The sequence below is a fragment of the Penicillium arizonense genome (assembly GCF_001773325.1).
Source record: "Penicillium arizonense strain CBS 141311 chromosome Unknown PENARI_contig011, whole genome shotgun sequence".
In the NCBI taxonomy this organism is placed as follows: domain Eukaryota; kingdom Fungi; phylum Ascomycota; class Eurotiomycetes; order Eurotiales; family Aspergillaceae; genus Penicillium; species Penicillium arizonense.
This window is the reverse complement of record NW_019173288.1, coordinates 394,646-410,938: the sequence shown is the minus strand read 5'-3', so window position 1 is coordinate 410,938 and position 16,293 is coordinate 394,646. Positions and strand designations below refer to the sequence as shown.

General features: G+C 50.5%; 7 protein-coding genes across 7 annotated transcripts; 3 read left to right on the top strand and 4 right to left on the bottom strand.

The window, feature by feature from the left end:
• Positions 1-1,656: 1,656 nt before the first annotated feature.
• Positions 1,657-4,200, top strand: PENARI_c011G02604 (WD40 repeat domain-containing protein; the record flags this gene model as incomplete). The annotated part of the gene is made up of 2 exons (XM_022632529.1): positions 1,657-2,222; positions 2,277-4,200. The coding sequence occupies 2 exons, from the start codon at positions 1,657-1,659 to the stop codon at positions 4,198-4,200; spliced, it is 2,490 nt and encodes an 829-aa protein (XP_022487633.1).
• A 252-nt stretch (positions 4,201-4,452) lies between these two features.
• On the bottom strand, positions 4,453-5,103 carry PENARI_c011G10543 (uncharacterized protein; the record flags this gene model as incomplete). The annotated part of the gene is made up of 2 exons (XM_022632726.1): positions 4,453-4,705; positions 4,829-5,103. The coding sequence occupies 2 exons, from the start codon at positions 5,101-5,103 to the stop codon at positions 4,453-4,455; spliced, it is 528 nt and encodes a 175-aa protein (XP_022487450.1).
• A 742-nt stretch (positions 5,104-5,845) lies between these two features.
• Positions 5,846-8,164, bottom strand: PENARI_c011G04715 (WD40 repeat domain-containing protein; the record flags this gene model as incomplete). Its single annotated transcript, XM_022632581.1, has 3 exons — positions 5,846-7,491; positions 7,673-8,062; positions 8,158-8,164. The coding sequence occupies 3 exons, from the start codon at positions 8,162-8,164 to the stop codon at positions 5,846-5,848; spliced, it is 2,043 nt and encodes a 680-aa protein (XP_022487536.1).
• Positions 8,165-8,899: 735 nt separating this feature from the next.
• PENARI_c011G07999 (Rab geranylgeranyltransferase BET4) lies at positions 8,900-10,111 on the top strand (the record flags this gene model as incomplete). The annotated part of the gene is made up of 4 exons (XM_022632667.1): positions 8,900-8,908; positions 8,961-9,068; positions 9,119-9,695; positions 9,747-10,111. 4 exons carry the CDS (start codon positions 8,900-8,902, stop codon positions 10,109-10,111), a joined length of 1,059 nt encoding a protein of 352 aa, XP_022487449.1.
• Positions 10,112-10,515: 404 nt separating this feature from the next.
• PENARI_c011G02045 (putative GTPase activating protein (Gyp5)) lies at positions 10,516-13,411 on the top strand (the record flags this gene model as incomplete). The annotated part of the gene is made up of 4 exons (XM_022632518.1): positions 10,516-10,554; positions 10,618-12,282; positions 12,339-13,280; positions 13,349-13,411. The coding sequence occupies 4 exons, from the start codon at positions 10,516-10,518 to the stop codon at positions 13,409-13,411; spliced, it is 2,709 nt and encodes a 902-aa protein (XP_022487399.1).
• A 528-nt stretch (positions 13,412-13,939) lies between these two features.
• PENARI_c011G00191 (Dabb family protein) lies at positions 13,940-14,383 on the bottom strand (the record flags this gene model as incomplete). Its single annotated transcript, XM_022632471.1, has 2 exons — positions 13,940-14,152; positions 14,282-14,383. The coding sequence occupies 2 exons, from the start codon at positions 14,381-14,383 to the stop codon at positions 13,940-13,942; spliced, it is 315 nt and encodes a 104-aa protein (XP_022487443.1).
• A 536-nt stretch (positions 14,384-14,919) lies between these two features.
• On the bottom strand, positions 14,920-16,169 carry PENARI_c011G07158 (uncharacterized protein; the record flags this gene model as incomplete). Its single annotated transcript, XM_022632647.1, has 4 exons — positions 14,920-15,226; positions 15,277-15,441; positions 15,499-15,987; positions 16,093-16,169. 4 exons carry the CDS (start codon positions 16,167-16,169, stop codon positions 14,920-14,922), a joined length of 1,038 nt encoding a protein of 345 aa, XP_022487645.1.
• Positions 16,170-16,293: the final 124 nt, after the last annotated feature.

Genomic DNA, 16,293 nt, shown 5'->3' with positions numbered 1-16,293 from the left:
GGGAAGAATCCTTAAGTACAAACGGCCGCCTTGCTCTCGTCCTGCCAGTTCCACCAGCCACACTAGTCCGGATTCTCCTACCTTTCCCCCTTGTTGATTGGTTCTGTTCCCACCCCTGATTGGACTGGATTTTCTTCTTTTCTTTTCTTTCCCTTACTATGCCCTGAATATTCTTAATTCTATTTTTTTTTAAATATATCAATGTGTCATTGAAGTTTTACTTTCCTCCTCGTTTTTTTTTCCTTTTATCATTTCAGGGTTTTGATGTCCCAAGTCCACGGGTCGCGGATGACTCATAACCCTAGGGTTCTGGCCCATTCCGGGTGATCGATCGAGTTCGACGTCATCACTGCACGTGACATGATGTGTACACATATATTCAGCTGGCCATGTACAGAGTAAGAGTAGTTCTATACTTCAGGGGGTATATGGGGAATACCAATCGGCTCTTTACCTTTGGACTGCCAATTGCGTATGCTGCACCTAGACCCTTACAGATTAGGCAGAGGAACGTCTATCACATGATTCGCGCGTTCGACCCTGATACATTTGGCGTCAAATGTTCGCCCAATGATGTTTCATCTTACTACAAGTATGGTTTATTAGTGCCTGATCACTTTTAAATAGCTCCGGCTTGTTTGGAAGTGTGCGTAGGTAGTTCCAGTATATGTCTGGCTTCGTAGATGAAGTCTCATTGTTTTCGTGAATCTTTTTTTACCTCTTCCTTACACACTCTAGACCCGTATGTTGGGTGTACGAATTTCTGTCGTGTAACCTAAGAGCAACAGCGGTTCGAGATCAAGTAACCTCCAAACCAAGAAGGTCCACTAAAGGCACCAAGATATTTAAAGGCAAGCAGTATAGAATGTAAAGAGCTTCATCGTGGAAAGCTTCAAGGTGTTGTGGGACAGGAAGGATCACTCCGGCTTGGTGGAGATATACTAGTCGATCCACAGACATATCGGAGATCACTGATATTGCCCTACAGTACTCATAGAGGGATAAGCCACACTGCACACAGGCATATCATATTATACTCCAGAGTGGAACACTATCTCAAGGTTACTCCCTCCTATGCAAGGGTCTCGTGTCGGCTATAATGTCAAATGCATTTCATGCACAGGGATGAAATATATTCCAACCAAAATAGATTTGGCAGGTGTAGGACATGGCCTCCTGAGTGACAACTGTCAAGGCGCATCAAACGCTAAAGTTGTCCTGAGTAGCTAACCCCACGGTCGTTTGCTTTCTTGTTCACACATGGCTACACATCCCACCCATATCCTCATGGGGTTTGTGAACAGACCCACTCTTTGTCACAACAGCTCTTTTTTGTCTCAAACAAATTATCTCTATTGCTATTATACTAACAACTATACTGCATAATTAGGCAGAATTCAGATTTGAGCCTCGAGTTCTGACTAAGGTATACCTCGATGCCAGCCTAGGCCATCTTGGGACTAGCGTCTCCAGTCTCCACCCGAACATTTTTTTTTCCTTGTCGGCATCAACTGCGCAACCAATCCTCAACCCCAACTGTTTTCTTTAGGGGAGAAAAAGACGGTCATATTGGGTATTTACTGTCTCTATCCTGACCGGGTTCATTGAATCTATCCTACCAAGCCTCAACCCTGAGGTAAAAAGACTATCGCCAAAATGGGAAAGAAGTCGTCTCGCCCGTCGAGCAAGGTCGCCTCGGCCGCCGCATCGCCGGCATCAGGTCTGATGCAAGCTGGAAGCAAGTCGTCTATCTTGCGAGCTGCTTTCTCTCCGTCGGAGTACCAATTGGCCCTGTTTGCGTCCGTCATTCAAGGCCTCGATGCGCAGCATATCCGAATTCACGACACAAACACAGGACGTCTCCAGTGTGAGCATGCTTTGGGGCCGAAGGAAACGGTGACTTCTCTGGATTGGGGATACTACGGTGGCTCAGGCAAGGGCCGTGACCAGTCCAAGAAGAAGCGGAAGCGTGGCTCCGACGTCAACGGAGCTATCGATGGTCTGGACCAGGGTGATATCGTGGTCGCATTTGGCACAAGCACATCGGACATCCGCATGTACTCGCCATCCGAGGACAAGGTTGTCGGAACTCTGACCGGCGCGCACGAGAAGGGAATCAAGGATTTCAAGTTCACAGCTGACCGCCCCGGTCAAGAAGCATGGAGTATCGGCGGCGACAACAAGCTCGTCCAGTGGGACCTGCGCACCGGACAAAGCATCAAGTACGATTATATCTTCCGTGGAATATTGGCACTCTTGAACTAATAATATGTTAGGACGATTCACCTCCCCGCATCCTCCGTCTTCTCTGCTCTCTCCCGCCCTGTTCCCTCGAACCTCCCTCTTATCTGCGCATCCCAGGCCCCGTACTTAATAGATGCCGAAAACGCCGACGAGTCCCCGGTCCAGTTCCCTGCCATGCGCAACCCTATCCACACCGTCGTCTCCTCCTCTTCAGAGTCTGCTGGTGAGGGATTTTTCCTCGCCTCCGATGGTGACCGCTTCATCAATGTCTTTGATGCCGCTACTCAGAAGCTTGTTCGGAACCTTGTTGCCGAGCAGGATGTTTCATCTGTTTCCCTGCACACCGATGGCAATGCCACCCCGGAGAAACAAATTCTTGCTGCCATCACCGAGGATGGTACTATTGAACTTTTCTCGAAGCCTTTCGTCCAGCCGCAGAATGCGCCCGCCGCCAGCGCCAAGGCGAGCCGCAAGCAAATGACTCAAAAGGCGAACGCAGCTCTCAAGATCACGCATACCGCATCTTCAAGCGCCTGTGTACCAGTTGTCTCTATCACGTTCCAGGGTCCCAACATTGTTGTTGCATACGCAGAGGGTGGTGTGGTCCCCGTTTTTGAGCGCGTCAAGTTCCTCGATGAGAACACTGAAGAGCTCGCCTTCACCGGAACCAAGACTGTTTCGAAGACCAAGTCCAGCTCAGCACTTTCCTCGGTCACTACAAATGGTGCCAAGAACTCTGGCGAGAGCCGCGTTGATGAGACCCGTATGGTCGTGGAACAAGGCAACCTGGTCGATAACGATGTAGAGATGGAGGACTCCCGGCAAGACGCCGATTCCGAGTCTGGCAGCGAGGAGGACTCTGACGATGAGGACAACAAGACGTCTAAGGCTCCTTCCGAGAAAAAGACAAAGCCCACCAAGCAGGTTGCGGTAACTGAGGATGTTGAGATGCAGAACGCATCCGAATCTGAGGAAGAGGAAGAGGAGGAAGGCGCCGAGCCATCGTTTGGAGAGCTCCTGCGCGCAAACTCAGGCCAGGAAGTCGACGTTGAGGCTGAGCTTGAGGATGATGTCCTGATGGGCGCATTGGTTCCTGGCAAGCCCAAGGCTGCTGTGCAACAGATTCCCACTGGTGTTTCGCTCGCGACCGTTCTCACTCAGTCCCTCAAGACCAACGACAGTGGTATGCTCGAGTCTTGCTTCCACACCAGCGACACCTCCATCATCCGCACTACCATCCAGCGCCTCGATTCCTCTCTCGCCGCCAATCTGCTCCAGAAGCTCGCTGAGCGCCTCGCCTCTCGGCCCGGTCGCTACGGCCACCTTCTCGTGTGGGTGCAGTGGACCTGCGTCGCTCATGGCGGTGCTTTGGCCGGTCATCCCGATCTACTGAAGCGCATGGCCACTCTTTATAAAGTTATGGACCAGCGCTCTTCTAGCCTGCCATCCCTGCTCCTCCTCAAGGGTAAGCTGGACATGCTCGATGCTCAATTGGGCCTGCGTCAATCGATCCGCGGGGGAGACGAGGGTATGGACAGCGAGGACGAGGACAATGTCATCTACGTCGAGGGTCAGGACGACCTCGAGGACAGCGAGACCGAAGCCAAGACCCCCCGCACAAAGTCAATACGCGACCAGGTATACGATGAGGACGAGTCCATGATGAATGGCATTGACGACTCCGAAGACGAGGAGGATGGCAGTGACGACGAGGACGACGACGAAGAGCCCATTCTGGATATCGAGGCCGCAGAGTCCGTCGGCTCATCTGATGCCGAGGAATCGCTCGAAGAGAACGAGGATGATGACGATGACGATGTCGACAGCGATGGTTCAATGGTTGACTTCATCGCCGATACGGAAGAAGACGAGTCCGACGACGGCGCTGCACAGGCGGCCCCGCCACCAAAGAAGAGCAAGACATCCGGCAAGAAGAGCAAGGGTGGCAAGAAATAAGCGTGTCTTTGTCAACTGTACGAATTTAGAGATGGAAGGGGTAACGGTCTTCAAAAGAACATATTCATTTTTTCGATGCATCTGACCAATGTGGTCTGCATTTCCTTTTCTTGTTTTATCTACTGCTTTCGATATCTTATGCGTTTACTGAGCGCCTCTGCGTCTCTAACAACAATGTTTATTCAATCTCTCTCTCCGTCTCCGATATCTTCGATCTAGCTAGGTATCCAGGTATCCAGGTATCTTTATCGCTTAGTCCAACAACTCATCTCCCTGACACGCTCCTCCATGCAGCACCCGATGGCCAGGTACTCCGTCCTTCCCAAGCGGAACCTCCAACGCAACAGTCCTCTCCTTAGAGGGGTAGACAGTATAATGGCCCAACGCACTGACATCAGCAGTATCAAGCGCTAGAATGGCACCATTCTTCCCACCCTCAATCCAAGCCTCGGCAGTCGAGTTGGGTAGAGTGATATGCGCCAAGCCAGAAAGGAAAACCACCCATCTATAAAGCAGTGATCAGCAAGCTATAGCCCAAACAAAATATCCACCTAATACAAGCATCACCCATATACAACTCCCACCCCCGTCAATGCCAATCTAAATATAAAGAAAAAGTAAAACTCACTGCAAAGCAGGCGCATTATGTCTCCCGCCATCAAACTCCGCCGGTATAGCCGTAAACGAAGCATTTCCCTGCACAGCGCCCAAATCAAGAACGGACGAGCCCGACGTCCCCGGCTGTGTAGAAGTCTCAAACCCAGGTTGCAGAGCCCAGCATTCTAGCGTGGAGCGGTTGTGGCGCGCGCCGAGGACGGTTACGTTGAGGGTGGAGCCGAGGGTTGGATCGAGTTGGCTGGCGCATGCTAGGGGGACTTGGGTGAGGAGGGTTGAAAGGCGCATTTTCGGGGTTTGTGGTTGGGATTGAGGGATTGGAGGTGCGACTAGAGGGTGAACTGGAATTGGGAGAGTGGGAATAGCTGGGTTCAATTGTTGGAGAGCTTGTCGATGGGTGGAGTGGGATCTGCGGTTATGGTATCTTTGGCTGGTGCTGCCGAGCACGCTAATGTATGTAGCTGAGATATTGGTTTTCTGCAGAATTGGGTTGGAATGTGGAATTGTTGATTTGGTTACTCTGGGGTGGTTGAGAGATGTCTGAGCTTGGGTTGATGTGTTGTTTACTTCTTGGGGTTCTATGTTTATATGTTTTAGGTGCACTATAAAGTCATGAATATATATGTAGCCTAGCTTCGTATGGTTGCCTCGATGCTTTTTTGTGCCGTATAATGATCGAGACATTTGTATTTCGATCATTCAGCCTAAAATATATGCACCACGAGCTCCATCCAGCCCCTCTTATACTTATATTTCGCCACAAACAACATAGATTGTTTCTTTCTATGTGAGATAAACAAATATATCATACAACAATTATATACTCCGCGAAATCGAGTGAACTAGAATTACGTCCTACAGGCTATAGAGAATTCAAAAACAAACGGTAGCTAGTGAAAGAACGCAAAAATCCATTTCACCAGAACATAGAAAGATAAAGCTGGTAACGCTGAGTCTCTGCAGCAAAACTAGTAATAATATAGGCTGCTAATGATAGTGCTGTACCCCAACCAAAGAAGAAAAAGAAGTACTAGCGAATGACTTCCCCACCAGACTTCTCAATGCCCTCCATGCCCTCAAGGATATCGCTGCCTCCCAAAAGCCCACAAGCAGAGCCAATACTTGTCCGCCTTCCAGTCCAAACCTCATGGAACTTGACAGTCTGATCACTAGACGCCACAATGATACATCCCTCTTCCATAGTTCGCGTACACCACATTCCACCCTCTTTCTCCTTTGGACTCACCATCCGTGACTCCGTCCTGCGCCCGCGAGCCCGAAATTCTCGAGCCGGAGATCGTGAGCGACGCAATGAAGGCGACCGTGAATAAGACGAAGTATTTGGTCTGTCCGACAAAGCACCCGGTGGGTGGTGGAGTCTTCCTGGGTATCGAACTGCCCACAGAGCTCGTCCGCAATCGATGTTGGCAGGTGGTCCAGGTCCATCCCAGCTGGCTCCATAGGGGCCCCATGGAATGACAGCTACCTGTGCGCAACTGGGCCAGGCGAAGACGGCGATTCGGAACGGGTGGTCGGGCTGCGTGTAACCGAAAGTAGCAGCGATCTCGCGTCGAGTTTGACTCCAGATCAGACTGGTAACCTGGGCAAATACGTTGATTGTTGCTAAACAGGCTCCGCTCCGGGTGTGATAGAAGTGGATGGCGCGGTCATTCGTGCCTCCTCCGGTTGCGAGAAGAGATGACTGCCATGGCGCGAAAGCAATTGCCTTGACAGCCGCTGAATGCAGGAGGCGATGCTTTTGACGATTGAAAGGGACCAGAATTGTGCGTCCACTTCCAGAAATCAGTGTTCCCGCGTTGCTTAAGAGCGGAGTTGTGACTTGGGGTTTCATAGGAGCAGGATTGACCCATGATGGGAGAAAGTAATTCATAGCAGTCTGTCTACGGAAGAGTCGTCTTGTAGCTGTACCCAAGGCGAGGTACGGAAAGGCGCCGAGGCTGAACTGACCTGGAGAATCAGGCGGCGTCACGGGTGAGCCTGCGCGGTCCAATGGCTGTATTGGGACAATCTCGCCCATTTCAAACAAGAGACAGGTATTGTCATTACCGCCCGTGGCCAGGTATCTGTCATCGGGTGACCAGGCCAGCCCACAGATCTGCTGGGTATGAGCACAAATCTTGGCAAGTAGAGTCATGGATCCATTCCATTTCCACTCGGCTCGGTCCTCGGCGTCAGGCCACTCCACTGAGTAGTACCAAACATTGCCAAAATCATCACCAGCGGCTAACTCCTCCGTCTCAACTTCCTTATGGATGAATCGTTCAGAAGGTCTCCGAGATGTTTTCTGCTTGAATGCCACGCATGCAATGCTGTTGGGATGACTGATCTCGAACCGAACATCCGCTTCAAAGGTACTCCATAAAGAGAGCTGACCAGACCGACGAGCTACCGCAAGAATGCTTCTCCCACCAATATCGGACGAAAATGACAAAGAAGTCACATAATTTGAGTGGTGCAAGTCTCGGAAGGGCGGATAATCCACCCCTTGGCCTTCTGACCAAAGAAAAACTTTATGGCCAAGGCCTACTGCCAGAATCCCAGAAGTAAATGAGTATGCCAGTGTACTGCAATAGAAGTCATCTCGAAGAAAGGGAGCATCCAGTATGCGAAAGGGCTTTGGTGGAACAACCTCCTTCTTGTCGCGGACTGTAGGCCCTGTGATCAGTTGCAATGTTAGTTTTGTCAGTGGTCAGTATCTGCTATAAGGATGTCGGTGAATTTTGCTCATTCGGTTCCCAAGTACGGGCTTATATGTTAAATATGTTCCTGTTAAATGGTAGTATATCTCGAAGTGAAGTAGGGGTGGGGGATGACAATTGCAGGTGCATTTGCTTACAATGCTCCCTTTCCACTTTCTTCCATGCATTGTCCTTCCAAACGAATGGAGAGAGTCGTTCGTAATGTGGAGATGCTGGACTGAGCGGAGCCTCGAAACACGGTAGGAAAGTACCGAGGAGTCTGGTGGTCGGGTCTATATCCAACGCAAGCGCAAGCCTCGACTCATGTTTTTCCTCTTCATCAAACTCCGGCTTTTTGGGTAAAAATCGGGCCACATAGTTTGGCGCAGTTGGTCCACTGCCTGTGACGATTGATGTGTCGCTAGCAGCAGTAGAAAGGGGGCCTCCGAGAACTGCAGATGCTCCACCCACGTTCCAAACTGCCCCAGCGCTGACTTGCCTCAATGTTTCATCTGGGATATTTCGTCCTGAAAATGTAAGGTCGTTGACTAGATGGGGCCGTTGACGTGGGGCTTGCTGCAATCGAGTTGGTTGCTGCGGTCTAGGAATGGTTGGAAGTCTATGTGGACTTGATGGCAGAAACGGATCATCGCCAGGTGGACATCTTCGTAAAAGCTTCTCCCGAGATGAAAGACGAAGCGGGTGTTTGGCCACGCGAAATGCTGCTGAGCTAGACTCCGCAAAATCTCGTTTTGGGATGAATCTATCTGGCGATATTGAGCTCCCGAAGGGACTTCGTACTGCTGGTGTACTTGAAGCACATCTAACTCTGCTGCGTCCTCTCTCAGGAGACGATAATCGATTTTCCTTGAAACGAGGAGCAGGTATGGCAATGGCTGGGGGCTTTGCTTTGCCGGACAACAATGGAGAAGTAGGTGTTTCAAAGAATGGCAGATTTAAGGTGGCAAATTCGGTTAGCCTGATCGGCCCGCTGTCCCTGGGGGACTCAGATCGAGAACGTGAAGTCAACAGATTAGTGTGAGTGCCTATTGGAGAAGCTTCCCGGAAGGATTGACAAGGCAAATCCACCATAGTTTGGATGAAGGTGGATAATCTGGGGTGAATAACGACCTTAAGCTAGGAAATGAGTGTATGAGAAGGCCTCTTCTAAGGCAGCACGTTAAAAAGAGAATCGGCAATGAAGCAGTCGAAGTACAAAAGTAGAAAGAGAGCATTCGGTCACGTGAATAAACATTGATATTACATAACCAGTGACGAGTTCCGCCTGAGGCAGCACAAGATTCCCTCTGCGGCATAGATGGGACAAACCTCACAACTCCATACCTTTGTTCATTTCTTGAAATCAAACTTGCAAAGTATTGAAAATGCCTAGTGTGCGCTCAACTCTCCACATCCATGTCCATGGCACTGGGCTAATGATCCTAGCATGGTGTCCCGCGGTACAAACCCGTTGAGAAGTCACCTGAAGCACGCCAGCAAGAGCAGGAGAAGATAGCAAAATACCAAGACCTTGAGCGCTTAGTCTCTAAAAAGGTGCCCATTTATCTGAATGCTGAGAGGCAATCAGAGGCTGACAAGATTAGGTGGCCGAGCAAGAATACACAATCGACACATTGCAGAAGATCTCTGAGCTACTGTCCAGCAATCCAGAATATTATACAGCCTGGAACTATCGCCGGAAGGTCCTGCAGCACCAATTTGCCCAAGCAGGAGAATCAAATGAGGCTACTAATTCGATCACACAGTTGATCAAGAATGATCTACAGTTCCTGCTGCCCCTCCTGCGTAGCTTTCCCAAATGCTACTGGATCTGGAACTACCGTCTATGGCTGCTAGATGAGGCACGCCGCTTACTGTCTCTCCCCGAAGCCCGGCAAATCTGGCAGGAAGAGCTCGCCCTTGTGGGCAAGATGTTGACCCTCGACAGTCGGAACTTCCATGGGTGGGGGTACAGACGCTTCGTGGTTGAGACCTTGAAGGAGCTTGGCACGGCAGAAGAAGCGAAGAACATGACCCAGAAGGAATTCGAGTATGCGAAGAAGATGATCGGCGCGAATCTTTCCAACTTTTCCGCGTGGCACTACCGAACCAAGCTTATTCAGGGGCTTTTGGATGAGCAAGGTGCCAACGATGACGATCGGAGAAAGATGCTAGATGATGGTTGGTCGATCGATTACCAGGATGCAGGATGGGATGCTAATGAATATATAGAGCTATCACTTATCCACCAGGCTTTTATCGACCCTTATGACCAGTCGCTTTGGTTTTATCATCAAAATCTCATGAGTGTGTTTGACCCGTCGATGGCCGAACGCACCATGGCGCCCAATCTGAGTGCCTCCGACCGGTTGGAGTATCTCAGAAATGAGATTGAAGAACTTCAAGAGATGTTGGATGGGGCTGAAGACTGCAAATACATCTACCAGGCCTTGATCGACTGCACACTTCTTGCGTCCAAGGTGGAAGGCAACTTATCGCAAGAAGACCGGGATCAGATTCTGAGCTGGCTCTCAGAAGTGAAGAAGCTAGATCCATTGCGACGACAACGATGGCTTGATTTTGAAAAGGGCCTATGAAGGAGCTATAGATGCGTCTTGGCGATCTGTTTACAAACCCCCTTGACTCCTTTTATTATATTTTGCCACCTGTATAGAAGGAATTCAAAACCCGGCATAACAAGATAAGACATAACATAGTGTAGTTCATTATAAGTTATCTGTATATTTGTCTGTTTGTACATGCAGGCGCATTCCAACGTCCGATCGACAGCTCCGCATTTCTCGGGCGCCAATCAGCATTTGTGTACTTGGCCTCGAATTGATCACTTGAAACTGACAACCCCAAATTCCGTCCACTTCACCTCATTCCTTCTCCTACACACCTCTGATCTCCGTACCAGCTCGTCGGGCCTCAGTTTCAGTCTTATGGGTTACATCTTCTGATTATGAGGTCACCATCTCGAGAGAGAGCTATATCCGAGATGTCTTCCAACCGCCACAGTCCAACTGAATACGAAGGGGTGAGTGAACGATAAGAATCCTCACAATGTACCTTTGCATGAGCTTATCTTCCGTCTATATAGGAGTCGTTCGCCAACGCCCTCGAAACTGCCCAGATCCAGGAGAACCTCAATGTCGAAATCCCTAGGTCCACCTCCACTCGATCTCTAACCGACAGTCCGCCAATCGGCACAATCACATCGCCGGAAACGACGGAGAAACCTCCGCTTCCTTCTGAATCGCAGGACGAGAAGAAGGACGAGGTTGTCGACCAGAGTGGCGAGGAGCAGGGGGAACAGAACAACAAGAAGAACAAGAAGAACAAAAAAAAGGGGAAGAAGAAGGACGAAAGAATTGATGGGAATGAAACCAACGACGACGCAAACACCGTGACAGATGAGACCAACGATGCGGACATGCCGGAGCAAGGATCCGAGGTTACTCAGACCGAGGAGGTAGGAGAGGTTGACAAGGAGGAACACGATCAGATGGCTCCTCACAAGTCACCTCTACTCACATCCCACCGTCTCTCAACCGCATCGTCACTGGACGAAGTGAACCTAATGAACAGCAAGGACGACGAACTGACAGAAAAGGGGCCAAGCCCAAGAGACAAGACGAACTCACCCCCGGTACCTTCCAAGGACGACACAGCCACGCAGAGCTCCGGCTTGATGGGACTCTCAGGAGCTCTTCCCTCGCTGCCATGGGGAGCACCTCCAGTGAACAAGAACCCTCCCCCCGCACCGCCACCACCCCCTACCCGCAAGCCTAGCGGTCCATTCGCATGGTTTTCTCGAAGCTCATCCGGGCCAAAGGACGTCAAATCGCCCCAATCGGCCGCCAGTCGGCGCAACACTGGGACCTCTGTGTCGACCCTCGCCAGCAACCTAGAAGTTCGCGATGGTGACGATGTGTCGAGCATCGGCTCTAAGAAGCCGAGACGGAACAGCTTGAAGGATCAATTCAAGATGCTGCGCTTGCGCGAGGAGAACCATGTACCAGAGGTCGACGAGGCGAGCCTGCGGTCGGGCCAGGCTAGCATCAGCCATGCTGGAGCTAGTCCTCCTATCATTCGTGAGGAAGGAGAGGACGGCATCCTAGCCGCCCCAGCAGAGCCTCACTCGGCGACAACACTGCACCCAAGAACGGGGTCTGTGTCTGATGCCTCCACGCCGGTCGATTGGGAGATGTGGCAGCAGCTCGTGAACAATGGACCGCAGGCACTTGCCAGCTCCGAGGAACTAAACGCGGCCATCAAACGAGGTATTCCACAAACGATCCGAGGAGTGATCTGGCAGATCCTGGCCGATTGCCAGACAGCCGAGTTGGAGGACGTATACCGAGAGCTTGTGGCACGGGGAACGACACACGATAAGGATGGACGAACATTAACAGGCGCCGAAACCACATCCTCGCGCTCATCAGTTCGCTCTGAATCTGGTTCACGGTCGAGCAGCGCTGCTCCTAGTCCATCCCACGAGGCGGACCCCGATAAACTGGCCAAGGAGCAGGCTTCCAGCGAGGCCGAGCGAGCGAAGAAGGCCAAGAGCGACGTTGTTGCCTTGCAGAAGCTGGAGAAGACTATTCGACGGGATCTGGGTGCTCGTACAAGCTATGCGAAATATTTCGTCTCGCAGGGTAGTCAGGAGGGTCTCTTTGGGCTGTGCAAGGCGTACGCTTTGTATGATGAAGGTGTTGGATATGCGCAAGGCATGAACTTTATTGCTATGCCCTTGCTGTTTAATGTGAGTATCCCCTGGTCTGGGTGTCGTTTGAGATTGTCAACTAACGTGATATGCAGATGGACGAGGTTGATGCCTTTGCGATGCTCGTGAAGCTGATGAACAAATATTCTCTGCGAGATATGTTCATTCAGGATATGCCCGGGCTTCACCGTAGCCTGTATCAATTCGAGCGACTCCTGGAAGACCTGGAGCCTGCTCTGTACTGCCACCTTCGGCGCCGCGGAGTGCCTCCCCAGCTATATGCCACGCAGTGGTTCTTGACACTGTTCGCGTACCGATTCCCGTTGCAGCTGGTTCTTCGCATTTATGATTTAATCTTTGAAGAAGGGTTGGAGAGCACAATCCTTAAATTTGGTATTGCAATCATGAAACGCAATGCCGAGGCTCTTCTCGAGATGAAGGATATGAGTGTGCTCACAACTTTCTTGAAGGAACGTCTCTTCGACGCATACATTGACAAACAGCCATCCACTTCGTCGATCCTGGAATCAGGCTTCTTCGGCAGCTCCGGTGCTGCTGACAAGGAAGTTTATCGGTCTGACATCTTGGTGCAAGATGCTTGTGCAATTCCTCTCACTCCCGAGATGCTTGCCACGTACACCATCGAATGGGAAGAGAAGACACGCACCGAGAAGGAACGTGAAGCCGAGCTTGAACATCTACGACATACAGTTAGCACACAAGGCGCACGTGTCCGACTCCTCGAGGAACGCGCCGAAGCATCTGATAAGGAGCATGTGCAGTTAGCCTCGGAGCTGGTGCACGTCAAGGTAGAAAACGAGGAGCTGCGCGACCTCACCGATGCCTTGAAGCTACAAGTCAGCGAACTCAAGAACGTGGTCGACAAACAGCCGGCCGAAGTCGAGGAGAAACTCCGAATGGAAATGGAGCGGATCATGAAGCGCAACATCGAAGTGCAAAACGAGAACCGGGCCATGGAGGAATCAATGTCCGAGATGGAGAAGGAATTAGTTGCGACGAAGATGAAGTGGGCAGAGGTAAGAGAAACGTCCCTTTCGTTTACCTTTTCACTGCGTGAGACAGCGACTAATCAATCCCAACACAGATCTCCGAGAACCACGAGACCCTGCGCCAAAAATGGAGTGACCTACGCCGTGCTCTCGACTAATCACTTCATCTCTCACTCCCCTTCCCTCTCCGGATAAGAACCGGATCTGTATATTTGCAAATGCGACGAGACGGAAGATCTGCGATCCCGTCTCATCGACATTTGACCTCGTCTTATGGGCCGGATCGTTTTGCTGTTTGCCGGTTACCCATTCTGTACTTTGCTTCTTGTTTTGAGCCAATGCTATGTTTTGCGTACAACCCCCCTGTTCTTATGACCCTCTTCCTTGTTCCATGTTCTCTGGCCCCGGCATGCCATTTTTGGCAGGCATCGGTGTTTCTGTGTCGTGCAATCATGTCTGCTTTAGTATGTGTCTTGTATGTCTAATGAGTTAGAGCAGGGCAGGGCAGGGTAGGGCATACTTGACGCATGCAGTGTACATCAATTGATGGTTCTTCCTTTCGTCTGTCTTTTTGTCTTGTCGATGGAGATATTTCTGTATTGCTACTTACTAGACACACATGTACAATCCCCTCAAACCAAAGAAAAAGCAGAAAAAATAAAAAAAATATAACAATTCAAATCCAATTACAAAACACTCTCATAAAAACTCGTCAAAACATCCTCCTTAACAGGAGCAGCAACAGCCTTAAGCGCCTTATGAGCCTCACACTCACTATCATAGTACTTCATATCCTCCATAGAAGCAAAAGTAGTCTTGACCGACAAATTGAAGCCCTTATTCCTAGGATCGGGGAATGAAGCACCCGCAGCAGCAGCGACGATGTAAGGCTTGCCGTCCTACGAGAAAGGAAATATCCGTTAATAACCGTTCGGCTGGTTTCGGATGAACCCGTCTCTACAGTTGTGATAATGTAGAGACATCGGTATCACGAGGAGGTATTCCAGTTGAGTGATATATGTACATACCTTGGTAGCAGTCTTCACGAGAACCTTGTACTGCTCCAAGACGCGGTCCCGGTCTGCCTCGTTGGGGATCTTGAAGAGGGTGATTCGCTCGATGGGGGCCATTGTTGACGTATGGATAGTTCGGAGGGTACGGAGTATTCGGGTAGGGAGGCGGGACATGGGGATGGCAGGCTTTAAGTATGTCAGTCTGGGGCGGGGTGGAATTACGTGGAGATGGAAGGCATGTTTCTATTCCGTCGGCTCGGATATGGGCTTCGCATTGGTTGGGTGTGTAGAATGGGGCTTTGGTCTTTTGATTACTGATCATTCTATCAATTGCGATGATTTGTGAGCATGTCTGTCTCGATTGAGTTGTATCTATGTATTGTAATGTTCGGAGATAGAGCGGAATGATTATGTTGTAGAGCGCCCAATTCCGCACGGTGATGAGGTTAGAGCCGCGGGCGGAATTGGTTCGGATATCTACACATCCAGGGGGCATATGTTCAGTTCGACTTTTTGATTCAATATAGGGAAGGGAATTTTCCATAAACCAGTCTGCGCCTTGATAAATGCAAACAAATCACAAATTCCCCCGCAACGCCTGCTCCCTCTCAAACGCCTCGAATAAGCTCTTGAAATTCCCAGCCCCGAACCCATCAAACGAATTCCGCAATAACCTCTGTAAACACCGTCGGTCGATCTCCAACATGCTTGGTGAAGATCTGAAGCAAATACCCACGCTCGTCGAAATCAACTAGGATATTCAGCCGCTCCAGCACCTCTACATCCGCATCGAGCGTCCAGGAGACTTGTGAGAGACGCTTTCGTAGATCTGCATAGTATGCAGCTGGCACAGAGAGGAATTGTACACCCCGGGCATTGAGTTTAGTTACGGCTGTGACGATGTCGTTTGTGCGAAAGGCGATGTGCTGGACTCCGGATCCGTGGTAGTAATCGACGAATCTAGAAGGGTCAGCCAACATCGCCTGGTATAGGGATGAGTGGATACATACTCTTCAATCTGCGACTTTTTCTTGCCTGTTGCTGGCTCGTTCATTGGCATTTTGATCGTTTCATTTGGTGAAGCCACCACAATTGACCGCATCGCCGAGTACTCGCTGCACATATCATTGTCGTCGACTGTCCAATAGCGATGAAAGTCGAGACACTCTTCGTAACTACACCTCATCACAGTCAGTTCGATTTCCATAAGAAGCCAATCACGCATCGCTCACTATCGAACAACATGGTCCACCCCTCCCCAAGGCTGATTGCCAACACAATGATCAACCTCAAGAAAGTCAATGACAGGCAAAAGCCGCGTAATGGGGTCTTCCTCAGAGATAACTCGATACCCCGCCAAAAACGGCGCATCTACAGAATACCCTTCGCGATTAACAAGTGAGTGCACAGTATCCCCGTACGCCCCAACAGTCGCAGAAACAATCGACCCATGCCCATCAACAGCAACAAGACGCGGCTCGGCAATAGCACGCGCACCATTCCTAACAGCCCGCCTCCAAACAGCATCAATATCACCGGCAATCCGAAACGCAACATCCTTAACCCCATCGCCATGCGTGGACAGATGCTCATGAATCTCAGCCAACGTCATACGTTCATCATCCGAAGCGCAGTGCAGTACATTATCTTCCACATCCCGCGGCGGGCCACATATTGGCCCCGTAAGAACGAACCTGGCAGCCCCGTTGGACACGATATAACTGACCATATAGGAAGATCAGTTCTCCGGGCCTCGATACGCTATAGCGCGAAAACCCATGCGCGTGATCCAGTATGAGGCTGCTTGTTTGGGATTCCCGACATACCAGTGGATATGGTCGAAGCCGATGTATTCCGGGCCCAGTTTTGAAGGGATGATATCTTCGTTTTGGGGAATTGTCATTGTTGTGGTTGTTGTCGAGGGTGTCGTCCAACCAGTTCGAATTCAACGGGTGTGGAATTGCGGTCAGGTATTTATGCGCGATATGCACGGCTGTCTCAGAGGGAAACCTTAAAAGGAAGAATAT